The sequence below is a fragment of the Bufo bufo genome, chromosome 5 (genome assembly GCF_905171765.1).
Source record: "Bufo bufo chromosome 5, aBufBuf1.1, whole genome shotgun sequence".
Classification (NCBI taxonomy): Eukaryota; Metazoa; Chordata; class Amphibia; order Anura; family Bufonidae; genus Bufo; species Bufo bufo.
The window spans coordinates 165,792,141-165,819,510 of record NC_053393.1 but is presented as its reverse complement, the minus strand read 5'-3'; the positions used below and the strand labels follow the sequence as shown (position 1 = coordinate 165,819,510).

The 27,370-nt window shown below is 44.5% G+C and overlaps 1 protein-coding gene across 1 annotated transcript in view; it reads right to left on the bottom strand.

The window, feature by feature from the left end:
• Positions 1 to 27,370, bottom strand: part of SMCHD1 (structural maintenance of chromosomes flexible hinge domain containing 1) — a 383,867-nt gene that overhangs the window by 144,360 nt on the left and 212,137 nt on the right. Inside the window, 8 exon segments of the mRNA XM_040432517.1 lie at positions 13,128 to 13,246; positions 14,161 to 14,249; positions 16,370 to 16,518; positions 17,407 to 17,634; positions 21,603 to 21,737; positions 24,270 to 24,409; positions 25,524 to 25,596; positions 25,822 to 25,918. Of these exon segments, the coding sequence (XP_040288451.1) occupies positions 13,128 to 13,246; positions 14,161 to 14,249; positions 16,370 to 16,518; positions 17,407 to 17,634; positions 21,603 to 21,737; positions 24,270 to 24,409; positions 25,524 to 25,596; positions 25,822 to 25,918 (1,030 nt within the window).

Sequence of the window (27,370 nt, the reverse complement as noted above, 5' to 3'; positions counted from 1 at the left end):
TGGGAACACAAACTGGACCCTGTTGTGGTGGAGCTAAACTGTAGAAGAAGTGGCCAAGCCGAGTAGGCAGGGGTTTTGCGGGCAATCTGTCGTTTTTATTAATACTATTTTGTAATGTCTTTTTGATCACTTTTTATTCAGATTTAAAGGGAACCTGTCACCGGGATTTTGTGTATAGAGCTGAGGACATGGTTGCTAGGGACAGGTTCCTTTAACAAGTGACAAAAAATTATTTTAGATTTTTTTCCCATTACGGTGTTCACCGTACAGAATAAATACATTTAGATTTTAACAGTACAGTCATTTTGTGCGCAACAATGACATGATCTTTATTTTTTATTGCTTATTTTGCTTTTTATATGGGGAAAAAGAGCTGCCATTCCAATAGTGCAGAGAAACTGCTGTGAGATGTAAGGAGCTATGCATGATTAAATGATTTAGCATAGCTTATTCTGACAGATTTCCAAATATTTTTTCCCTGCGTGGGTTTTCCAGACACTAAAAATAATTACAATTTCGGGGGGGCGAAGCTAAGCAGAGCATGTGAGCGGCAGCACGCCGGCCGAGCTCCTCTGCACCATACGGGACAAACATCCTGAAACCCACACGGAACCGGAGATAAAAGCCTCCGTTCGGCTCCTTAACCCACTGCTGACCCCTGGGCTGCACCAGAGCGGGCGTCCTGCAATTATGAAACTGAAAAAGGGACGGGAAAGTGGCAGAGAAGGAAATCCAAGATGGCGCTGGCTCGGCAACTCCAGGCCGACAGTGCCGGACAGCAGAGGCGCAGCAGGACGCAGCGGCCTGGCTGGAGAAGTTTGCCAGGACCTCTTCAGTGGCGGTGAGCAAAAGGATCTCAAAAGAGGCAAGCGGCTGCTAAGGGGGATGTACATATGGACTCTGATCCTGAAATGGAGGAGCCGTCTGGGGGCCTATTGTCCAATCCAATAGATTCTCTCCACTGTGCCCTGATGCTGATGCAAACACTATGGGGGGTAAGAGTCTGATATGGACGAGCCTACTCTGAAAGATGTAATGCTGGCCATAACTAACTGTGGCAAGTCGGCTTACTACTCTTACTGAACAAGTAGGGGCCATCAAAGAAGACGTTACTATTGTTCGCCATGTATAAAAATAAGACGGGATGCCCAGTTCCAAAAAAGACGTAGTTCTTTATTCCAATGACACGGATGCCCAGTTTTGATGTCTACTCTGATTTTTCTCCTTCTTTCCATGATTTCATTTGTCGGGTTGTGCTGTTTCTGCTTAAACATAATGTCTTTATGTTCTCACAACGTTATTTCCTACAATTGACAGTTGGTGAAATTTTCACCCTCCATGGCTAATATTTACATGGCATGGTGGGAGTGCCCATTCTTTATTTTCAGTACACAATCCTTGGAGTGGCTCCCTGAGATGGTACGGCCGTTATATCGACGACCTGCTGTTTTGTGTGGTCGGGCGATCCGCTGCCGTACCCTCTTTTGGGACCTTTCTCAATTATACTACTTGTCACCTAAAATTCCACATTTTTAGGCTACTTTCACACTTGCGTTCAGAGCGGATCCGTCTGGTGTCTGCACAGACGGATCCGCTCCTATTATGCAGACGTTGGGATCCGTTAAGAACGGATCCGTCTGCATTATAGTTTAGAAAAAAATCTAAGTGTGAAAGTTAGTCAGACGGATCCGTCCAGACTTTACATTGAAAGTCAATGGGGGATGGATCAGTTTGAAAATTGAGCCATATTGTGTCAACTTCAAACGGATCTGTCCCCTTTGACTTACATTGTAAGTCTGGACGGATCCGTTTGCCTCCGCACGGCCAGGCAGACACCCGAACGCTGCTGTCCGCCTGCTGAGCGGAGGCCAAACGGTGCCAGACTGATGCATTCTGAGCGGATCCGCATCCACTCAGAATGCATTGGGGCAGTACGGATGCGTTCGGGGCCGCTTGCGAGAGCCTTCAAACGGAGCTCACAAACGGAGCCCCGAACGCTAGTGTGAAAGTAGCCTTAACATGACACTACCACCAATTGCCTTTCTCGATCTTTCCTTGGAGGGTGATTCTGCCACGCATCAGGTTCATTCCAGCACCTTTCGCAAGGATATGTCAGGCAACACAACTCTCATGGCTACATCGTGCCATCCTCCACATTGTGGTCCGCAATATTCCCAAAGGAGAATTTATTCGGGCAAAACGAAATTGTTCCAAAGATGACAAACTAAAAATGGAGATGGAGGTTGTAGCCATGAGACTTGTGGAGGCGAAAGTACCCCCCCCTGGACTTTAGATCGAGCAAGAGCCAATGTAATGAACAGACCTAGAGATAGACTTGTTTTTTCCGGACACAGCACAACCCGACCAGGAATTATGTATGAACATGAAATCCAATGTAACTGCAAAAAATGTCCCGAGTTTTGTTACCAACTACAGTTTAGAATTTTCACAAATTTGTGCCATAGTTAGAAAACCTCTATCTGTTCTAAACTGTGACGAGCAGTGGTCTGACATCAGCTCTGCAGGTGTCAGATGCATTGCACGCCGCGCACCTACTATTGCTCAGAAAATCAGTCCAAGTCTGTTTACTGATAGTGACACCAGTACAAAAGAAAAAAGTGCTTGGTTAAGGCATAAGGGCATATTTAAAAGCGGCCACCGCATCTGTACATGTTGCAATTACATAAAGACAGGCTCTAGTATTTTTTCTACAGCAACTCATAACACCTTTAATAACAAACAATATGTGAATTGCAAAACAAACTATGTGGTGTACTGCATTACTTGCTCTATATGCAGTTTGCAATATGTTGGATGTACAACCAACAGTCTAAAAGTAAGAATTTGCAAACATCTTTCAGACATTCCATACACCAGAGTGAGGAATGTTTCAGCAGCTAGTCTACACTTCGCGGGTTTCTCACCAGGGTGATACCGCAGGTTTCCAGGTTCAGGCCCTAGAAAGAGTTAATCTTTCTGCAAGAGGTGGGGACTACAAGCGAAAGCTCCTAAATAGGGAGTCCTATTGGATCTTTCGCATGGGTTCTCCAGTTCCAGCAGGATTAAATCGTAAACATGATTTGATCCTGCATTACTGATCCTTGCTCATATTACATAGTTTTAGAGTTTATGTTTTTTGATATATCCAACTTTTTACGTGTATTTTTGCTCTCATCCTTACCTGGCACTTGGATAGTAGGCGGAACCCAATTTGTGTGTTCGTTCCCTGCTAATCACAATCACCTGTGAGAGCAGGAAGTTCAGCTATTTAAAAATGTAGCCATTTAGCAACAAACTTGTCATGAATAAGGATCTGTATTAGAGTATCCAAAACGCGCAGACTTGCTTGCCGGTGTTGGATTTTTTATTCTGTGTGTCATTGGAATAAAGAACTAGGGTCTTTTTTGGAAGCTGGGCATCCCGTCTTATTTTTATACAGTTCTAAATTTGGTGCCTTTTTCAAGCACAGTCCGTGCTTCCATCTCAAGACTGATCAGGTGAGCGCAGCCCCTGGAACTTTTTACCTATTGTTCGCCATGATTTGAGAAAACTGGCAGAACGCACCACGGCCTTAGAAGACAGGATGGGTGCGGTTGAGGATATCTTGCTCCCCTGAAAAGAGATATGAGAGAGTACACCAGGCGGATGGATGTCATTGCCGCCAAACAGGACGACCTGGAAAACCCGGCCCGCCGAAACAACATTAGAATGGTTGGCATACCTGAGAAGGCTGAAGGGAATCAGCCGGCAGAATTTTTTGAAACTTCGCTTAAAAACTAATTTGGCGCGGAGGCGCCTACGCAGTTTTTTGCTGTAGAACGAGCTCATAGAGTTCCTACCCGACCGCTACCACCGGGGGCGCCTCCGAGACCCATACTGGTGAAATTACTGCACTACAGAGATCGGGACATTATTTTGAGGAAAGCCAGGGAGCTGACGGATCTTACGATCGATGGAAATAAGGTGTCACTATATCCAGACTTCTCTCAGGAAGTGCAAAAAAGAAGACCGAAATTCCTGGACATAAAGAAACGTCTACGGTCCCTGAATGTTGCATATTCCATGATATACCCTGCCAAGCTGCGGATAGTGGCCTTGGGGACTAAGACTTTCCACGACAACCCAGAGGAGGCAAGGAAGTGACTGGACCGTCATGAGCGACAGCTGGCGGCAGATGGAAACTGATGGCCGGAAGATGCGATGATAATCTAAACAACCGCCATTGATGTGGTGTGTCAGTCGGTATGTGTGACAGTATGGCTGGTAAGCTTATAAGTGGTTTACAATGTGCAGAGTAGAGTGGCTCCTCCAACCTATCAATGGAGGGGTCATCTCGCATAGGGTTCAATACTTTATGTTCTAGAGGTGCAGGAGGTGTGGGCGTATGTCGCATACTTTGTATATTTTCTAATTGCGATAAAAATTGTTCTCTGTTATTTCCTACAGATATATTTATTGCTGAAACCGCCCTACGTTTGGGGTAGATAGGCTAACCACTGGTGCTTGGCCTGGACGGCGGGTGCTACTTTGATTCCACGGGCCTGGTGTATTTGTTGGGACCCCGCTTTTGAGGCTATAGCGCCATTTTGGGTTCTATTTGTTTGCTTAGTTTAAAGAAAAGGGAGGGGTTCTTTCCCATTTTGCTAGTTAGAGTCTGTAAATTGTGAACATGATTTCTCGAAGTTCCATAGTTAGAGTCCTGGAGCATGACGTGAGGAATATATTGTGCCCTTTAGCAGTAGACTCCCTGGGCCTCATCCGTCTCAATGTCCTGATGAATAAACTATTGTCATGGCAGGAATAGTTGACTTCCTCAGCTGGAATACCAGAGGGGTGAAGGAATACCAGAGGGGTGAAGTGTCAAACAGCACCACCCTGTGATATGTTGTATCCAGGAAACGCATTTACTGGAGGATCAAACAAAGCTGCTCAGTCCACATTGGGCTGGACACTGCTATCATGCTATGTACTCTACATATGCGAGAGGCGTAAGCATTTTAGTACATAAATCCATAGCTTTTACCTGTATCTAGTATAAGATAGGTAGGGAAGGAAGATATATTTGCCTACACTGTACACTGTATACTATCCCGTGTGTGATAATAGGGGTTTACATCCCACCGCCTTATTCCCCACAGGTGCTCAAGTCTATTTTGGTTTATTTAGCGGACGTGCCGGATGTTCCAGTCATAGTTATGGGAGACTTTAACAGTATTGTTGACCCTACATTGGATAAGATGGGAGGGGGCTCTCGCTCTCCTGGGTGCGACCTCACTCCATTTGGAAAGCTTCTGCGGGAATCCCTTCTGTTGAATTTCTGGCGGTTGAAAAATCAGTTGACGAAAAAACAGTATTCGTGTGGCTCCTCTACCTATGACTCTTTATCGAGGATTGACCTCATATTGGGGAATGCTGGTATGGGGCGCTTTCTCCGAGATATCCAATACTTACCACGTAGCCTATCGGACCACTCTCCGGTTCTGGCAATCGCTGACTTTCAGCCTGCCAGAATACAGAGAAACATGGTCTGGAAGCTCAATCCGCACTGCTTGAATGTGTTACCGGATCTGGGGGGAATAGGTGACAAACTGAAGGAATATTTTGACCTCAATCTCCCGTCGGCATCTAAACTTGTGGTGTGGGACGCCATGAAGGCCTATTTGAGGGGGCTGTTAATAGTGGATATTAATGCTAAAAAACCCGAAACCAAATTGACGGTACAAAGACTGACTAACACAGTAGGGCTCTTGGAGGCAGCACGTCGCTGCTCCAACGGCGGACACTGAGACGAGGTAGAAGGAGGCTCAGAAAAAATTTAATGACAAATTGTTGCAAAATGCAAAGAATAAGCGCTTCTTCCAAAAGCAGTCCTATTATGAGGAGGGCGAAAAGGCGCGGAGACGGTTGGCTTTAATTTCCAGAGCTTATATAGCGGCGCTCAGGGATTCAGAGGGAGTAATAAGAGATGATCCTGACACGATAGTTCATATTATGCAGTCCTTCTATTCCTCGCTGTATTGAGTCCAAGACAACAACTTCAGAGGAGGAGATTCAGGAGTTTTTACAGCGGCTGCCGCTGCGTACCCTTTCAAGGGAACACAAATATATGTTAGATGCCCCAGTAACTCTTAAGGAGTTGGAGGAGGCTCTAGGATCCATGTCCAATAATAAGGCACCAGGGAGAGATAGCCTACCTCCTGAATTGTATAAACGGTATGCATCCATACTTTTGCCGCAGTTTCTGGAGGTTTGCAGAGAGGTGAAAGAAGCGGGACGCTTGCCTGCCTCGATGAATGGAGCTATAATTGTGCTCATTCCGAAGCCTGGTAAAGATTATAAAGAAGCAGATTCTTATAGACCAATTTCGCTCCTGCAGACAGACGTAAAATTGCTGCCGAAAGTGATGGCAAACAGACTAAATCGGGTTTTTACGATGCTTATCCACACAGACCAGGCGGGTTTCATGCCGAATGCTTCCACTGCTGTTATTGTCAGAATACTTTTTCTGAATATTCAGGCGAGCCAGCTCCACACCTCGAGTGCGGCGGTCGCATCTCTTGATGCGGCCACAGCATTCGACAGTGTGGAATGGCGATATTTATAGCTAGTGCTTGAAAGGATGGGCTTTGGCCATCACTATATAGAATGGGTACAACTTCTGTATGCATCCTCCGTATTGTGGATTAATGGTAATTTGTCGGAGCCCTTTGAGCTGCATAGGGGGACGCGACATGGGTGTCCCCTGTGGCCGCTTTTGTTTGCAGTGGCGGTGGAGCCTTTGGCGGAAGCTTTGAAACGAGCAGTCTTAGTGCAAGGTTTTCAATATGGTGAGCTGACTGAAAAAGTTGCGCTCTATGCAGATCTACTGCTGTTCATGGATGACTGGATGAACTCCCTTAAGGGAGCCATGCAGATCATTAATGACTATGGTACACTATCTGGTCTTCGCATTAATTGGACGAAGTCCGTAGTTATGCCATTAACTAACTGAGGCACCCCGACCTAGGAAGACACCATGGGTCTTACGATAGTATCCTCCTTTAAGTATTTAGGCGTTCAAATAACCCCTGATACAAGGGATTATGAAGGCCTGAACTTAACTCCTTTGCTAAATAGATTTAAAGATAAAGTAAATACATGGGTTAAACTGCCGCTCTCCATGGTCGGGAGGACCAACCTTATAAAAATGATATTGATGCCCCATGTACTGTACCTTCTTCATAATACACCCTGCTGGATCCCGCTTAGTTTTTTCTATAAAGTAAATGCCCTGCTTAGGGATTTAATTTGGAAGGGTATCCCTCGTATTAAACGTACCACTTTGCAACGACCTAAAACGAATGGGGGCCTGGCCTTACCAGACCCGTGGTTATATTATTTAGCGAGTCAGCTACAACATATTAGGAGCTGGGGGGGATGTAGAGAGGATGAATACGGCGGGAAAGATAGTGGGCTATCTTCTGGGGTGGCCCTGTTTGTTGTCTGCGCTGGAGGATGGCACCTTTCACACTAAGGGGAGTCAATACGGTGTCATGCGCACCATTTTACAAGGTGTGGTGGAAGGCCAGAAGCATATCAAAAGTCTCTGGTTATACGATGTATACCCCGATATGGCCTTATTTTATGTACAAGGAGTTAGACCAAATTACAGAACTGCGGGTGTGGAACTCATATAACCTTGGTAGGATGGCTCAGTTGTACTTGGAGGGTACATTGAAAGAATACACACAGTTACAGCAAGAATTCAATATCCCTAAAAAATTCTTTTATTTGTATTTGCAGCTTAGACACGCTATAAAGGCACAGGACAAATCTGAAAAAATTGCCCCAGCACCAAAACATAGTATTATAGATCTTACAGCGACAAGTGGTACTACTAATGGGGTAATATCACTTCATTACAGTGTACTTATTGATATGCAACTTAAGAAAACACCCCTACAATTGTATGCCAAGTGGAAAACAGATATATCCGCCCTAACTGAGGAACAGTGGGAAGGAGTGTTAGCAGATTGCCCATTGTTAGCTGTCAGTGAAGAGCATAGAGTCTCCCAATTGTACCTATTGCATAGGGTATACAGAACGCCAGTGGTCCTAAAAAAAAAACACGAGATTTTGTAAAACTTACCAGTAAAATCTCATTCTCGCTCTTGATTGGGGGACACAGAGACCATGGGTATAGCTATGTCCTCTAGAAGGCGTTGACACTAGATAAAGCTGTTAGCTCCTCCCCTGGCAGCTATACCCCCTCCAGCCTGGAGAGAGAGCTCAGTAGGAGAAGCAAGTAAACCAACGAAACAATGTGGAACAGCAACAATGCCAAGAACCAAACCAGGTTCTAACCAGCAACAGCCACAACTGTAGCCGAACAACAATACTGGGTGGGTGCTGTGTCCCCCAATGAAGAGCGAGAAAGAGATTTTACTGGTAAGTTTTACAAAATCTCGTTTTCTCGCCCATATTCATTGGGGGACACAGAGACCATGGGACGTCCGAGAGCGGTCCAACAGGGAGGGAAAAAACCACAGACCCATGAAGCAAGCGCCCGTGCAGTCAACTAAGAACTGACGCCTGCAAGACCACGCGGCCCACGCAGCGACCATCGATGCATAAGTATGCACCTGGCAACTTCTTGCGAACATGTGCAAGGAGGACCGGATCCACCTTACATTACTGTGCAGCCAAAGCGCAATTCCTCCTAGCCCAAGAAGCGCCCACCACTTTGGGGGAGTGAGCCGTGACACCTAAGGGTGGGAACCCCGCTTCGAGCGTGGTAAGCTGCAGCACTGCCAGACCGAATCCAACGTGCAATCGCCCTTTGGGGGCCGCCATTCCCCAGTGAGGACTCTCCTGAGAGAAAAAGGGGGTCCGTACGCAGAGAGGGACTGGAGGCTGCTAATAATGAGTAGAGCACTGACAACGTCCATAATGTGACTCCCTTCCGTAGGTTGATTGAGGAGGACATAGGGGGTTAATAGGTGCGGTATGCTTACTGGCGCCAAATTTGGTGGACTATGTAACTCCCTAGTGCCTTATTTACATGCAGGGAGCAGAGCGCAGCAACTAGCGGCACATATTCCGCTCACCGACAAGGCGGCATTTGCCTTTCTCCACCCCTTCGGGAGAGGATGCCGGGCGCGTCGCTCCTGAGGGGGGTTAGCCACCCTGCGGTGGTGGCACCCATATAACACTAGGGTAAGAGTGTCGGGCGCCTGCGAGAACCAACTGTAGCCACGCCCTCTTGGGAAGAAGCTAAGGCACCTAGAGCCGTAGTGCCGCAGAAGATGTTTAGTTACTCCCCGCTAGTGGATCACTAGCGGAAGGGGGAAATGCGACAGAAGCACGGTGATGTGCAACACTCCGCCTATGGAATGATAGCGGACAGTCGGAACCGTATTCAATGGTAGAGTAATTAGCTACCTAAGGAAGGTGTGAGCATACGGCAAATTCTGGTTAGTGGTAGGGAGAATACCCCACCTATGAAGGGGGGCGAATGCCCACAGCGAACTAGCGCATATGGCGAGTCCTGTACCCCGTGGAGTGCAATAGTGCACCTAAGGGGGTAATGCATACAGCACATAATGTAACCAGTGACAATGTCATCGCGCCACCGATGGATCTGCATATGGCAGGTCCCGAACCCCAAGTCATTGTACTTAATCCACCTATGGCAGGGGATAATGTATAAAGCAGGCACTGTATCCTGAAGTAGTGCAGTTACACCACCAAAGGAAGTGGGTAAAGCATACGACAGTACTGCTGGCCACCTAGACGCAATCTCTGGAAGATTGCGTCGGACTCATATCAGGATCTGAATCAGAGATTCTCCCCTCTTTCTGGACGGACCCGCCCCAGTGAGGGAGGGTGTGTCTGAGCATGATTTTTAGGGAGGAAGAGTAGGGGAGCGGAAAAAGTTGAGGAGAAAATTGTCCTGCTGCGGTTCGCTTGCGCGTACAGCTACCCTTCAGAATCTCGCCCCTAGCAGTTGTGGACTGCGCAGGCGGGGACTTATCAACCAAACCACCCGAGGGTGGAACGGAAACTCCCAGAAGTCTCTCCACCGGATTGCGAAGGCAGTGCATTATCAACCAAAGAACCCCGGAGGGTTGATGGGAGATTCCAGCAGACCCCACTGGTTTGCGCAGGTGGAGAATTATTAACCAACAACAACAACATTAGGATCCTGCAGAGAACCTTTACTGAGTTGCGCAGGTGGAGAATAATCAACCAACGCCCCCGGAGGACGGATTTGGATCCTGCGGGGGTCCGTCACTGGATTTCGCAGGTGGAGAATCATCAACCAAACGGCCCCGGAGGACGGATTGGGATCCTGCAGTGGTCCCGCATTGGATAGTGCAGATGGATAATCATCAACCAAAACGGCCCCGGAGGACGGAATTGGGATCCTGCAGTGGTCCGTCACTGGATTGCGCAGGTGGAGAATCATCAACCAAATGGCCCAGGAGGACGGATTGGGATCCTGCAGCGGTCCCTCACTGGATTGCCCAGGTGGAAATTCATCACCAAACGGCCCCGGAGGACGGATTGGATCCTGCAGGGGTCCGTCACTGGATTGCGCATGTGGAGAATCATCAACCAAACGGCCCGGAGGCGGTATTGGGAACTATGCGAGTGTGGCTAAGGAGGGGGACCCGTATGGACAGACATCCTTTATTATTATTATTTTTTTTTTTTATAAAACTAGGAAACCGGCCTCGGTGACAAGAGGCAGTAAGGGGTTAAATCCTTCACTCATGTATCAACCAAACCACCCGAGGGTCAGTGTACTCAGGGGAAGGGACCCAGATAATCAGGTGCCAGCCTAAGAATGGTGGGTGGCCATGAAGGGTTAAGGCAGTGGCTCAGGAGGCGAATGGGGGAGGGGGAGAAGGGCGGGAAGAATTCGCGCCAGAGTGAGGGGACGAAGGCTGCGGCCCAGCAAGCCACAGCGCGGCTTTTCAGAGATTGCTTTCCCCCCACACCTTGCTGCACCGGCAGTGTCACAGACCGGCCGGACTGAATGGGGGCGTCACCCCGCCGGCTGGGTCGGGCAGGGCAGAGAAGGCGCGGGCCGGAGCACAGATACGGTGCACGGCCGATCGCGCTGTAGTTAACCCCTTCCGGATCGGTGTGACGGCGTCCGCTCCAAGGGGTGTAAATGTGGGAGGTGTCGGGGAGCGGAGTCTCCTCCGCATGTATGACCGTCTACCCTGCTGGCCGCCATATATTTTGAGCGGGCAGCAAAAATCACGGCCGGTCGAACGCAGGGCGGTTAACACCTTCCCGGAGCGGTGCGACGGCGTCCGCTCCAAGGGGAGTAAATGTGGGAGGTGTCGGGGAGCGGAGCTCCTCCACATGTGTGAACGGCCGCCCTATTCTTTGAGCCGGGCGGCAAAAAAAAAAAAAAAAAAAAACACAGCCGGAGCATGGAAGCAGTGCCGGCCGAACGCAGGGTGGCTAACCCTCCTCAGGAGCGACGCGCCCGGCATCCGCTCCCGAAGGGGTGGAGAAAGGCAAATGCCGCCTTGTCGGTGAGCGGAATATGTGCCGCTCCTTGCTGCGCTTTGCTCCCTGCATGTAAATAAGGCACTAGGGAGTTACATAGTCCACCTAATTTGGCGCCAGTAAGCATACCGCACCTATTAACCCCCTATGTCCTCCTCAATCAACCAAACGGCCTGTGCCGGAGGGGAATGCTTCAGGGGGGCTGGGCTATGCTGAAGCCCTGTCTTGTCACATACTATTGCCACCAAGAGGGAGGGGGGACCAACCCAGAGGGTTAAATACTCACCTAGTCCCGTGTACTCACCTCTCTTCTCTCTCCTGCCGCCATCTTCACCCCTCCTCTGGTCCAGCAGGGTCACCCCTTCAGCTACTGGCACCGTAGTGGCAGGACGCTGGAAAGGGGGGCTTGGATGGGTGACCCCTTGGCTGGTGGGATGCAGGGGAGCGAAGCTGCCCTGGTCCACCTTGTCTTCTGTGGGGGAGGCGGCAGTGCAGTGCGGGTGACCGGTACTGGCGCAACTCGACCCCGGGAGAACAGGGAGGTGAGGCGTCCCTGTTTGCCCATCTGAAAAAGAAGGAAAAAAATAAATAAAATAAAAAATCTTCAGGAGATCCCTGCAGAGCAGGGAGGTCTTGCCTCCTATTGACACTAGAAAAAAACTGAAGCTCTCTCTCCAGGCTGGAGGGGGTATAGCTGCCATGGGAGGAGCTAACAGCTTTATCTAGTGTCCACGCCTCCTAGAGGACATAGCTATACTCATGGTCTCTGTGTCCCCTAATGAATATGGGCGAGAAATGGGATATAGGGATAATGACCTCTGCCCAAGGTGTGATATGTCCAATGCGGACTTAATTCATCTCATGTGGAATTGTCCGAGACTGAGACGGTATTGGACAGAGGTCATAGAACTAATAAACACTGTCTTTAATGTAAGCCTAGATGTTGCACCCTTACCATGTGTACTAGGATATTTTGAGATCTTGCCGGGCATGGCAAAAAAGAAGCAGGCTATTGGGCGGATCCTATATCAAGCTAGGGAAAATATTCCCTTCCACTGGATAGACAAAACACCACCGACGATACATGAACTGGTGGCTAGAGTACACAATTTGGTTCAATTGGAGAAGTATGTTTACCACAGGAGAAGCTCCAGAAAAAAATTTGAGACAGTCTGGTTTTCCTGGATGCAGCATTACAGAGATATAGATAGCCCCTAGGCCAAACACAATGTGTTGTTCTACTGTTGCTATAGCTGACGCGCTAGAAAGGTATGACTGTAGAGTGACTGGATGTCATGTACTACTGGGATGAGTGTGTTTATGAGACAGATATATGGGATGTGAATCGGGATATAGGGCACACTGTGCGTATGATTGTACATGTTGATCTACTGCCGGACTCGTTGCTGGATTCATGGACTTTGGACTTTATTGGTCACGAGACTATGGGATGGGGAGTTGGGGGAGGGGGTAGGGGGGGGTTTACTCTTGTTCTTAATATGTTATTGAAAAGACAAATAAAAATATCTGATTAAAAAAATAATAATAATTACAATTTCGGAACCAAATGAAAAAAAAAAAAGATTTATCTTGACGCATTATCATAGTCACTACAAACAAACCTGAAAGATCTTTCTGATTTTTCCTTTGTCAAGATTTTTTCCAGAAACACCCAAAAAATCAAGACACGAAGGCAACATTGTTTCTATCGGATTCCCAAACTGGTCCGTTACAATTAATTCTGTAAATTGTAAAAATAGGACACAATAGTAACAATATAGCAGAACACGGTCATTCAGCTCTATATCAAGAAAGACATTTTATTAAACATTATGCTCTATTTTCAAAGTGAGGACCGAGCCATTTTCCGTGGTCCTGCTCTAAAAAATCAGCACCCTGGAGCCTTGTTATCTGGAGGGGTGTATTCTATCCCTATTCTGCTTCTGTGCACTAACCAAAAGACTTCATTTTGGAAGAGAGCTTTTATAAGGGCTAGTTCACAGTTCAGTGATTTGATAAGTGAAATCAGAAGTGGGGCCTACACAAAGAAAAGGTATAATGGGAAGATTTCCTCCTGTTCTGTGTCTGCACCTGGTTTCGGCTCACAATAACTGATGGAAATTACTGACCAAATCACTGAAATGTGAGCTAGGCCTAAGAGAAAACCCTGGACACGTTTCTATAAGGCTTCCTTCACAACTATTTTGAGTCCTTTATTTGGTGACACATTTCTTATATGTATTTTTTCAGGTGTTTTTCTCCTATAGAGAACTCTATGAGAAAATGCCAGAAAAAAAGACATGCCCAGAGCATGGCAAAAACCTCCAAAATAGTAAAAATGCACAAATTAAACTAGAACAAAAAAAAAACCTGCACTGTTTTAATGCACTTAATAATTCCCTATTCACTTGCAGCTAACATCTGGCTGTATTATTTGATACCACCTTATAAGCCACTTCTGCGCAGATGACAACACCATTCACACGTGTTCTTACACAGCTTCCATTCTAATGATCAGTACAAATGGATAGAAAAAGGTCTTTGGTCACCTGTCCAGCCACTGGGCATATTTTCTTTTACATTATAGAATCTCATGCCCTTTTTTTAATGGCAGCAAAGGGTATTCTGTATTTAGATTTTGAACAGGTTACTTACCAATTTCACCTTTTAGCTCTTCACCCATGCGGATAATATTCTCTCCTTTCAAATTGCATTTCAAATGTTTTGGTTCATCAGGTATAGGCCTGAAAAATTCACACACAACTTCACATTATTACACAAGCAAGCATTATCTGATACCTGCACAGGCCAGGGATTCTCAAACCTTTCCTTCAGAAGCCTCACCAGCTTAGCCAAGTACAGTAGACATGTGGGCCTAACCAGCAGACATGTAGAAGTGTAATTAACATTTATACATGTGGTAAAGTCAAAGAGACCTCCCTTAATAGTGCAAGCTACAAGGTCCCTAGTTTGAACAAAGGTTCCACATCATTATGAAGAAAGCCCCCAATGCAAGCTGAAGAATATACGTGCGCTCTTGCAGACTACCTGGCCCTATGCTGATCTGCACAAGAGAATCTCTTCCAAAACAAAGTCATCTGGGACAGAAGCATCATGGGACAGCAGGACTGCGCTTCAGAAACCTCTCGAGAGGAATATCAATTTGGTGTACCTCATCAATGATGCTCCCCTCACAGTTTGAGAAGCAAAGACAATATCAGTATTCTTGTGTGAGAATAAGCAGTTCATTCTACAGAAACTGCTGTGGTTTGTATCGCGGTAAAAGCGGTGGCTTTTGACAGTATCAAAAATCAGATATGTGAATGGGCTGTAACAGTCTGGAGCATCTTTTCCTAGGATTCAGGGTTTGCTCCCTAATAAGCTTACAGACTGGACATTATCAGGCTGTGAAGAGACACATTTGTCAAGAGAGCTGACTTTTCTTCAGTGGCAAAACTGTCACTGTCAGAACCGTTCTGGGTCTAGTTAGACCAGACATCAAGATCACATGTCTGCTTTGTCATTTTCAGAAGCAGCAAGCTAAAGACGGTGCAACATGGTCTGTATATATATTTGCGGTCACCTACTGGCCAAGAGAAATAACAGTGCTGTAAGCTTCACACAAAACATAAAGGCCTGAAAAGTGCCATTAAAAAGTTGTAGGTACAATTTTTTAACTGCAACTTAAAAAAATAAAATAAAATTGTTGCATCTGCCACTTTTCACCATCCTTGCCACTTTTCTAAAAGGGGACATGGCAAGGGGGGCATGATCAGCTGCTGCGACAAATTTATCTTCATGTACGCCAGTTGTCTGATGTAAATTAAGCCAGAAATCTAAGGCAGCTCTAAACTGTTGTAGACTTCTGGTTCGGCACACAGACTGCAGGAGAATGCACCTAATTTATGATGAGGTGAGGTGTGTGCCTTTCATAAATTAGGCACATCCTCTGGCAGCGCAGGGGATATCAAGACAGTCATTGAAAGCGCCAGTCTTGATAAATCTCCCCCAAAATGTTGTGTGTCTAACCGCTTCTAGCCCGCCCACTGACTATACACATCCAGGGGGTCCACACTTAGCTCTACACGGTCATATAAATAAAATTACAACAAAAAATACCACCACGTGCCACACTGGAAGCTTCTAGCCCTGCCCCTAGCAATCATAAACTATATATTCCTCTTTATCAAAATGACTATTACAAAAAGAAAACAAAGTATTTTAGTTGAACTTTATGCCATTAATAAAGAAATGATGTAAATGTGAAAAACCTGCTCAGTTTACAATTTTTTTTACATTTTCAGGGGTATAAAAATAAAAGCAGAAAAAATGCTGAAGTAAAAATGACAAAAATAAAGAATATAACACTGAAAAAAAGGAAAAAAATTGTTTACATAAAAGCATGGGGGGGAAAAAGTATGGCTTTCAAAGACGTGTGTACGCAAAATGGTAAATGTGCCTGGTCTTGAAATGGCTAAACGATAAATTCAAAGAATTTAATATAGTTGGGAGACCATGAAATTATAAGGGTATGTCCACATGGGACAGATATGGTGTGGATTTGTGTACAGCAAATCAACAGCGCTTTACTGTACCAGCACAGCGGAGATTTATGAAATCTCATCCACGGACTGCTGAAACAATCTGCAGAGTAAACTGAAGTGCAGTTCATGTCAACTTATGCTGCAGATCTCCACCACAGTTTTCATACTTTGCAACGAAACACATGCAGATTTTGCTGCATATTCTGCTGTAGAATCGTGGCAAAATATGCACTTAAATACAGTCCAGTGTGGCTGTACCCTCAAGTGACCTATATACTGCTCATATAGTGTACAAATATTGTAATAATTGTAAAACATACTTTACAGTGAACGCACTCTCCAAAGAAACATTATCGTCATGAAAAGTCACTTGGCAGTACTGAACGTTGGTGACGGAAGTAGACACTTCAATATCAGGTAACATTCCTTTCAGCAGTTTCTCCCTGGGAACTTTCGGGGTCCAATTAACCTGTTGACAGAGGAGGTCAGAAGGAAATATTAATTATGAACAGATACCAATGTAAAGATATAGCCAAATGCAGCTGGTCCATGGCAGATTTTCTGCAGCAGGAACTCTGCTGTGAATCAAACAGCAAAACCCCAATGGTGCATATTTTGGTACATAATTCCTTGAGGAAATGCTGCCGATCTGCTGAGGTTTCACCCTGTGCATTGCAAAGGATGAAATCCATGGCTGCAACATGAACTGACATGCTGCATTGATATGATACACACTGCATTTCAAGTGATGTATAGATTTTGTTGGGAAAAAGGATGTGTAATGTGTGAAATGTGCTGTTACTGTAAACGCCATCGATTTTCTGCACAGAACTTTGGTGCTGGAACAACTACAGTGTTAACACCAGAAGACTGTGTCCCAAAGCAAAAAATAAGCACTCAAAATGAAGAAAATGGGAATACCCTGCAAGGCCACTACACAAGAGTATGCAGCGATAACAGTAGTCTTACACTGCCATAAGAGATTGGACAACATCAGAGTGTGCTAATACCCAGATGTACCTTTAATTCATAAACTTCTCATGGGAGCGCTGCATTGTCTTAAAAAAGCTGATTGGTGGGGTTGCTGGGAGTCGGACCCCTGCCGATCTGATATTTAGACCTATCCTGAGGATAGTTCACCAATATCAGAAACTGGTCAACCCCTTTATGTATTATCAGTAAAAGTCAAGCTAAACCAGGGCTGGACAGAAGGCAAGCCAAACACACACACAGAAGAAAATAAAGAAAACTCAGACTCTCACTGTGGGCTAAGGACAGATATATGCAGAAACTCAAAGAAAAGTAAGAAATAACCCCCAAAAATTTAATAAGTGAATTAAAACAAAAAAACACCAACCTTGACTTTTTCTGCACGTTCTGAAGTGATAATGATTTCTCTATCCCCCTCATCAAAAACTTGAAAAATAATATTTTGCATGATGTCTCCTGCCATCCACTTGATCTCATCCTGGTGTTTAATGTGAATAGCTTTTTGACCCTCCACTTTAAGTATCTGGAGTTTAGCAATATTTCTACTTGGCTGCAGTTTAATACATTTTTCCACATGTTTTACATTCTTGCAACTCTATAACAAAGAGAACATGACACAAAATTAAAAGTAGCACTTTATCTTTTAAAATTCTAAAATGTAAAAACGGCGTACTGTCAAGTGAATGCCTTAGGCCTCGTTCACATCACCATTTCTCCTTTCCGTTCTCCAGCTCCGTTGAGGAGCAGGAGAACGGAAACGACGGATTCTGCAGATAACTGAGACCTAACTGCGCGTAACGGAAGCTAAAGACTCCATAGACTATAATGGGGTCCATTCGGTGTCCGCTCCGAACATGATTTTTGAGTGGAGACGAAAGTCCTGCATGCAAGACTTTCGTCTCCAGGTCAAAGTGGAGTAGGAGGTTGAGGATGCGGTGGACGTGGCGGTGTACGTTTAAGCGGCAGTGGAGGAGGAAGCCAACACTGTTTTTGTAGTTCCCCCCCCCCCCCTTATTTATTTTTATATAAATTTGGAAAGACTCCAAAACATTGGGAAATAGAAAAGAGAATGCAAAGAGTATAACAATGGCTGGGTGCGGCCGATATACTTGTCTATTCTGCACAAGGTATGGACAAGTCCTGTGGGATCCATGCCTGGTTCATTTTAATGAACGTGAGCTTGTCTACGTTGGCTGTGGACAGGTGGCTGCGCTCGTCGGTGATTACCCCTCCTGCCGTGCTAAACGCACGTTCAGAAAATACACTGGCTGCAGGGCAGGCCAGCACCTCCATGGCGTAAAGGGCAAGCTCAGGCCATGTGCCCAATTTGGAGATCCAGAAATTGAGGGGGGCAGACCCATCAGTCAGTACGTGTAGGCGTGTGCACACATACTGCTCCACCATGTTGCTGAAATGCTGCCTCCTGTTAATAGTAGTTCCGTATCAGCTGGTGGTGCTGGTTGTTGTGGCGTGCTGACAAAGCTTTTCCACATTTCGGCCATGCTAACCCTGCCTTCTGAGGTGTTGGCAGTGCCTCAGCTGCATTGGCGACTTCTTCCTCCTCCTCCGACTTCGCCTTGTGCTTACACTGAGCCCCAGATGTCAGGTGTAAATGCCATCAGCAGCCCGTCTACCAGCGTGTGCTTGTACTCGCGCATCTTCCGATTACGCTCCAGTGACGGAATTAAGGACAGCATGTTGTCCTTGTAGCTGGGATCCAGCAGGGTGGCCACCCAATAATCCGCACTGGTTAGAATGTGGGCAACTCGGCAGTCGCTGCGCAGGCACTGCAGCATGTAGTCGCTCATGTGTGCCAGGCTGCCAAGAGGCAACGACAACCTGTCTTCTGTGAGAGGTGTATCGTCTGTGTCCTCTGTATCCCACCAGCCACGCTCCATTGATGTCCATAAGCTGCTTTAGGTGCCACCCTGCTGTGAACACGGTTCCTCATCGTCATCATCCTCCTCCTCCTCCTTATCCTGCAGAACTGTGTCCTGGCTGGACAGTTGTGTACCTGGCCTGATAACCATGGAAATTATCCCTCTTCCTCCTCCTCTTCCTCCTGTGCCACATCCTCTTCAATCATCGCCCAAAGTGCTTTTTCAAGGAGACAGAGAAGTGGGATAGTAACGCTGAGGACTGCGTCATCAGCACTGGCCATGTTGGTGGAGTACTCGAAACAGCGCAACACGGCACATGTCCCGCGTGGAGGACAATTTGTTGGAAGTAAAGTGGTGCTGTTCCGCAGAGCGACTCACCCGTGCGTGCTGCAGCTAAAACTCCACTATTGCCTGCTGCTGCTTGCACAATCTGTGCAAGGTGTACGTCGCATATGAGGCGGTGAGCAGGAAGGCCGAAGTTATTCTGCAGCGCAGACAGGCGAGCAGCAGCAGGGTGAGAACTTCGAAAGCGCGCACAGATGGCCCTCACTTTCTGTAGCAGCTCTGACATATCAGGGTAATTTTTCAGGAACCTCTGCACCACCAAATTCAGCACATGCGCCAGGCAAGAGATGTGCATCAAACTGGCTAGGTCCAGAGCTGCTACGAGATTTCGCCCCGTTATCACACACCACCAGCTTCCTTTTGCAGCCCTCTAGCCCTTACTATGACTATTTTACAGCCATTTTAGTGGACCAAAGTTCGGGTCCCCATTGACTTCAATGGGGTTCGGGTCAAGTTCGGGTTTCCGAACCCGACCTTTGACCCGAAATTCGGCCGAACCCGAACATCCACAGGTCCGTTCATCCTTATTCGTAATGTATTGTGATTCTCCATATTGCCTCTTTGCAGGCTTGATTCATTTTTCCATCACATTATACACTGCTTGGATCAAGGGATTACGGCCACCGCAGCAGCGCAGATACGAGGTGGCTGAGACAGGATCTTCAGTGCATGTGCACTCCCAAAGTCTTGGCCTCCACAGAGCTTTTTCTTTTCCTATAGTATGCAAATATGGCCACTGCTGCTGGATTGCTGGGTGGTCTGTAACCATGTAAACAAGCAGTGTATAATGCGACTGAAAAATGAATCAAGCCAGCATGGAGGAAATATGGCCAATCACAATACATTAGTAAGTGCCTTGTATTAACTTTATCTACATGATAAATGCCATTTGCTGACGTGAGACAAATCCCTTTAACAGAAAAGCAGTCAATGTATGGAGGAGAAATAAAAAAGACACAGCATGTGTAAGCTGTAACTTATATTCTGTTAAAATGACTCAGACGAAACTCCAATCTCAATAATTTAACCAGTCCGACTGACAGCTGCATGTAAGTGGTTGGACAGAGGTAAGGGGCTCCCACAGTCATCCCATCGGCATCGCCTTTATTTGATCGCCGGATGCCAATGTGTTGTCATTGCCGTTTTAAAGACATAACAAAGGTATGCCATGTACATAAGGCCTTTTTCACACAGCGTTTACACACAGGCAGCTTTGAACGCTTGTGTTTAATAGTTGCCACAGATCCATAGCATCCATCCCCCATAAGCGGCCAAGCTACCAAAAACACTTTTTAAAGTGAAAACCTTCTGTAGCAAGACTTCTCCTGGATGCTGTAGGGTAAAGGACCTGTGATGACGTCCTCACCATGTGACCACTAACATATGGATGTTACAGGTTACATGGTGATGACGCCATCACAGGTCCTTTATTCTACAGCATCCAGCACCGCGAGGAATGTGGAACCCTCTTGAATATATCAGTAAGTGTATATGTTGCCTGCACTCCTATTCTGCCCACTCACTCCCTCCCTGACACACCCCCATAAGGCCACTCAGTGTTTTCATTAGTGGTAGTGGCCAGCTGTGTCACAGTGAGGAGAAACACCCTCCCTCCTTCACTGTATGGCCACTGATGAGAACATAGAGTGTACCGCTCTGTCCTTGTGCCATGTTCTCTAGCAACTGATGTGAAGAAAAAAGGGTAATTGGGTAATCCTGGTATGAAACCGAACCCGAAGTCAAAGTATTGAGACTTCCATACCCGGTGTGAACTACTGCTGACACCATGTGAAAGAGCCCTGCTGCCCACAGGCATAAAAACTGCAATATAGGAATATTTCTATATATTAGTTGATCAAAAGATCTCATGACCACATCTCCTAGTGGGGCTAAAATAAATGGTAAAAAAATAAAATAAAAATAAAAATGTATAAGCAGCACATCACAGGGACAGGCCTGACTCCTATTAAATGGCACAAAAATATTGTGCTGTTTGGCTAACAGGAATGATAAAATATAGAAAACTGATATAGTTATAAGTTTGCTGTATTTATGAGGGAAATATTCCCTCTGTCCTATGTGTGTCAGCCTGTGAGGAGGGCGGGGGAGCTATGAGTTTGCAGAATTATTTGATTGCTCCCTATTAACCACATAACAGTATTCTTTTGTGTCTTTGGGCTAATGGGAAAGCAGACCTGTCCTTAAAATCTGTGGTCAATAAACAGGGCAGCACATTCAAGCGATGTATCTGCTTTAAAACATATTATGTCACAACATGTGGATCTAAGAAGCAGGAGCATGAATTACTAGGATTACTGTATAATCTGAATATACTTACAGGTATTTCAATTTTTGCTTTTAATTCCTGTGTTTTCTTTATATTTTGAATTTTAATAGGGGGCCCAGTTAGAATACCACTGCCGGTAGTGCTGCAATCCAACCGATAGACAGGAAGGTTCGGAGCCCCAATAAACTGTGATCAAAAGATAAGGCATACAATTAAAAACAAATAACTTAAAGGGTTAATTCTGGTTACATCAAATCATCCCTTATCCACAGGATAGGGACTAACTATTAAATTGTGGGGATCTGACCGTGGAGATCTGACCATTTTTTAAATGGAGCAGCAGGTAGAGCATGCACACTGATGCTCCATTCATTCCTAAGGAACTGCTGGAAACATCTAAGCACTTGCACTCAGCTGTATCCTGCAGTCCTATAGAGATGAATGCATGCTCAACCTACCAATTCATTCATTTCTGAGGTCGTCCGTTCTCAGGATTAGTGGGGGGCCCAGCAGTCAGACCCCCACAGGATAGAGAATAACTTGATGTAACCGGGATTCTCATTTAAGCAAACCAATGCATGCAACCAAGCCTGTGAAATGCCTACATGGGCAATACTTCTTATGGAACATAGACAACTAGAAACTGGTGAAGACTGATCATTTATTGGAGCATATGCTGCTTCTCTAAAAAACAGTATATGGAATATACACATTTTACAAAAACTGGAGGAAAATATCTTACCCTAGCTTCACTTCTGTTCCGGCAGAGGAACAGTCTGCCGCACCTCACCGTATACGGCATAGCCGGATCCCATTGACTATAATGCAGGGGTCAGCAACCTTTGGCACTCCAGCTGTTGTGAAACTACAGTTCCCAGCATGCTCCATTCACTTCTTTGGGAGCTCTGAGAAGAGTAGAGCAAGTATGCATGCTGGGAGTGTTAGTTTTGCAACAGCTGTAGTGCAGGGGGTTGCCTTCCCCCGCCATAATGGGATCCAATGGGGATCTGGCATCTATGCAGGATTTAGGTTGCACGATAAGCCATCTGTCACCAGGAAACTCACTGTTAATCCAAGTACAGTCAAGGGCAAAAGTTTTGAGAATTTACAAACATTTTGGTTTTCACAAAGTTTACTGCTTCAGTGTTTTTTTTTTCTTTCCAGATGTTCCTATGGTATACTGAGTATAAAACCTATCCATTTTAGAAGATTTTTATTTATTTTTTTACTTTTATTGACATACATCAAATGTATGCAGACTCAATATTTCCAGTGTTGATCCTTCTTATTTAAGACTTCTGTAATTCACCCTAGCCTGCTGGATATCCGCTTCTGGCCCAAGTCCTGACTGATGGCAACCCATTCTTGCCTAAACAGTGCTTGGAGATTCTCATAATTTCAGCGTTTTAGTTTGTCCGCCTGCTTTTTGAGGATTGACCAGAGGTTCTCATGGGATTGAGATCTGGAGAATTTCCAAGCCATGGACCCAAAATTTTGATGTTAGGGTTCATGCACATGAATGTATTCTTTGTCCGTTCCGTTTCTTTTTGCGGCCCGTATACAGAACTATTAATTTCAATGGGGCTGCAAAAAATGGAAAAGGACTCCGTGTGCATTCCCTGTCTGCATTTCAGTTCCGCAAAAAAATAGCACATGTACTATTTTAGTCCGTTTTGCAGAAAAGGACAGGCATTGTTACAATGGATTTGCCAAAAGAAAACACGGACGTCATACGTTTTGATGGCGGATCTGTGTTTTGAGAGCCGCAAAATACATACGGTCGTGTGCATGAGCCTTAAGCCATTTCACACAAGTTATTAATCAACATTTAACCTACGCCTGTTTAGATTAGCATCATTTTGTTAACGTCCTTTTACTTTTTAGGATGTGAGAAGGTTTATGAGTTTAGCAACAATCTCAAAAATTTTCAAGGAAATTTCCAATACCTATTTTTCTTTACACATCAATTTAGCCCTTAAGTGGCTTGGAGAGGCCTATACAATGGAACCCCCTTTAAGAGCTGCACCCATCAAATTATTTAAAACTATATTTACCAAACTAGTTAACCCTTTAGGTATTTCACAGGAATCAAACCAATGTGGAGATGAAATTTAAAAACTTTCAACAAATTTTTTATTTTAATCTATTTTTTCTGTAACACAGCAGGTTAACAACAAATAAAACTCAAAATTTAAGACCCTGATTCTGGAGTAGTGGTATATATGAGCTTTGCACACAATCAATATATTATTTTTGCCCTGTTTTTGTGTGCACGTACGACAGATGTCGAGAAGGGGTTAAGACATTTTAGGCTCTGTTCACAACATGCTTTTGGTTTACAGTTGGTGTATATGCCAAAAAAGTCTCCAGAAATTAACCACTTTATACAAGTTAGGGAATTTAATGTGCAGTACATATTTTGTTGCAAAACACGAAAAGCATAGTAAGTACAGCTGACAAAAAGGTTATGCTGCCCATACCACCAAATGTTAATGCTCCCGTTTCCGTTATGCAGGAGAGATCCGTTTTGCAGGCCATAAACTTCTATTATAACGGAAGGAATAACTGTATGCCTCTAAAGGCATTCCGTTATGCATTCCGTCATAGAATTGCGTTATGGTCCGTGGTAACGGAATCCATAACGCAATTCACCTTTCACCGGTAAACGAAGCTTGAACGAATTTCAAAATATGAAATTCGGTCATCTCTAACACTTACCTTACAATGAACAATCAGCTTAGGCTGAGTTACAATATTGCCTACTTCGTCCAAGATTTCAATTTGGAATGGAAAAGGTGAACCATTTTCAATAATAAGATCATTATTATCTGGGAACACTTTAAGTCGTTTGGGTGGCCCTACAAAAGAGAACTTGCCATTATCTCCTGCATTTAAATGGAATTCATGCAGTAGTATGTTTTTATACACTTTTTATGCATAAATGGTAACAAATGACAAAAGTATACCAGATCTCCGCTACATAGCCAGCACAAAGATGAGACACATGTATTCAGAGGTGCGTGTTCCTCGTAAATTTGCCACATCTTACATTTTACTGTAGTTAAAAATTTGTGCCATTTGGATAATAGAATCTTTCTATTATGAGTCCGCTGTAGTCAGGCAGAAATTCACAACATTATAAGTCGATATGATGTTTTGAGTTTGGTCAAAGGAGCAGTGTTTGTTCTGGGAAATGCAACTAACACTTGGGTGAAACTGGCCTAATGGTGACTTGATCACAGATTAAGGCTACATTCACACGACCGTATGTGTTTTGCGGTCCGCAAAAAAAAACAGATGATGTTCCGTATGGCATCCGTTTTTTTTGCAGATCCATTGTAACAATGGCTATCCTTGTCAGCAAAACGGACAAGAATAGGACATGTTCTATCTTTTTTGCGGGGCTATGGAACGAACATACGGATGAGGATAGCACTTTGTGTGCTGTCTGCATTTTTTGCAGACCCATTGAAATGAATAGGTCTGCATCCTGTCCGCAAAAAAAATGGAACAGACACGGAAACAAAATATGTTCGTGTGAATGTAGCCCTACGTCGCAAAAATTGGAAACAATAGAGCAGCATGTTGCACTGTAATTTCCAGTAAAATGTCGGCCGCCATTATGAAAACCTGATAAAACCTATCACAGTCAATGGGGTCTGTCAGGCACAGTCAGTGTCGGTCACCCGACTGATCCAGTGCTGCCATTATTATCATTACTCTGTTTCTATAACAATATAGAACAAATCCACCAGAGTCTACTGTGATCTGCTGTCCACTCAAATGCTATAAACGTCTGCGATTAGAGTGAATAAGGAGGTCCTTATGAGCTTCTATTTCCAGAAATGTTCAGACACATTAAAAGTGATTGAAGTAAGAAAAATTTTAAGTGGCTCTTAAAGTGCGGGACTTTTTTTTTTTACATTTTATATAAGGAAACAATGTATGGTAAAAATTCTGAGACATACGCACCGGGTAATAACTTGATCTTCGTAGTCTGACAGGCTTCTTTTAAACCAGCCAAAGTAACATTTAATGTAAAATTCTGTTGAGACAAATCCATGAGAGAAAGTAATCTAAAATGTGAGAAATCTGACCTTCAGATCTTTTTATGCATATAAAATGTTATACGGTGTAACATTAAAAAAATAAAAAATAAATAAACAATAAAAAAAAACATAAACGTATGATCACATTCAAATGAAAAATACAGTAAGTATGACAGCACAGCCACAATCATTTCAGGCAATTAATGAACAGGTATTGTTACCTTGCCTTGGCAGCTCTTCACTTGTCCTCTAACAATCACTCCCTTAATAAATAATTCTGATGCTGTGCTTAACTCTTCATATTCAATCGTTAGACCACTAGATGCAACAAAAGAAAACAATTGTCCTACTTAAAGGAAATATTTGAAGGGTTAATTTTTAAACCCTTAAGTAACGGGCCCATTTTTGGTTTTGCATTTCTTTTTTTCTTCCCCACATTCCAATAGCCATAACTTTTTTTATACTTTTCAGTTCATATAACCACATGAGGGCTTATTTTTTGCGGAATAAATAGTATTTTTTTTAAGGGCACCATTCAATTTACCATGTCTGTTATTGGAAAATGGGAAAAAAAATCTTTGTGTGGATAAATTTAAAAAAAAACACAATTCCGCCAAGGTTTTTAGGGTTTTGACATAAGGGCGGTCTCTAAAAATATGAAGTTTTTATTCTGGGGCTCAATAAAAATACACATCTAAAAATCAAAATTTTCTTTGCATCACCATTTTCTGACAGCCATACCTTTTTTATATTTCCATTGTGGTACGTACGACTTTTTGATCACTGCTATTCAATTTTTATGGGAGGGAGGAAAGGTGACAAAAAATGGCGAATCGCGTTGTAATTTTTTTTTTCCCGTTACGGTGTTCTCTGCACAGGAATTTTTGTTATATATTTGAATAGCTCAGACATTTTTGGATGCGACGATACCTGATTTTTACATTTTTTTTATTGTTAATATATTTTTAGATGTAAAATAGGGAAAGTGGGGCGATTTAAACTTTTAATATTTTTAATAACTTTTTTAAACTTTTTATTTATAAACCATTAGCTCCCTTAGTGGGCTAGAACCTGGGATCTTTTGATCCCCTATCCTATTCACTCTAATAGAGCTCTATTAGGGTGAATTGGATTTTTACATGCTCCCTGTTGCGCTGTGCTTTGTGCACACAGCAGCAGGGAGATTACCATGGCAGCCAGGGCTTCACAAGCTGCCATGGTAATCGATTGGAGCCTCGTGATTTTACTGCAGGGGCTCCAATCGGAAGGATGAGGGAACCGCATCCCTCTGCCTTATCTCACAGGTAAATTACAAGGTTCTGCGGGATCGCCCAATTGTGGCCAGGTGCTTGCTGTATAATACAACCGCCACCCACCACCACGTATGGAACGGGCTCACTGCAGCAGCCCACTCCATAAATTACCTCAACCACCATAACGGTATGTCATGGTGGTTGAAGGGGTTAATGCATAAAATGCAGACATTTCCAAAACAGACCAAATAGTAAAAACAAGACAAAGTTTGTGTTATGAGGAGTGATTGTACAATGCAACTAAGGCTACATTCACATGACCGTATCCGTTGTGTGGTCCACAATTCGCAGATCCACAAAATATGGATGCTGTCCGCATGGATCCCACACTTTTTGCTGGATCCATTGGAAAAATGGCTATTCTTGTCGGCAAAACAAACAAGAATAGGAAATGTTCTATAAGTTGTGGCAGAGCCGCAAGGATACAAGCAACACTAAAATGACTTTGGTGAAATTG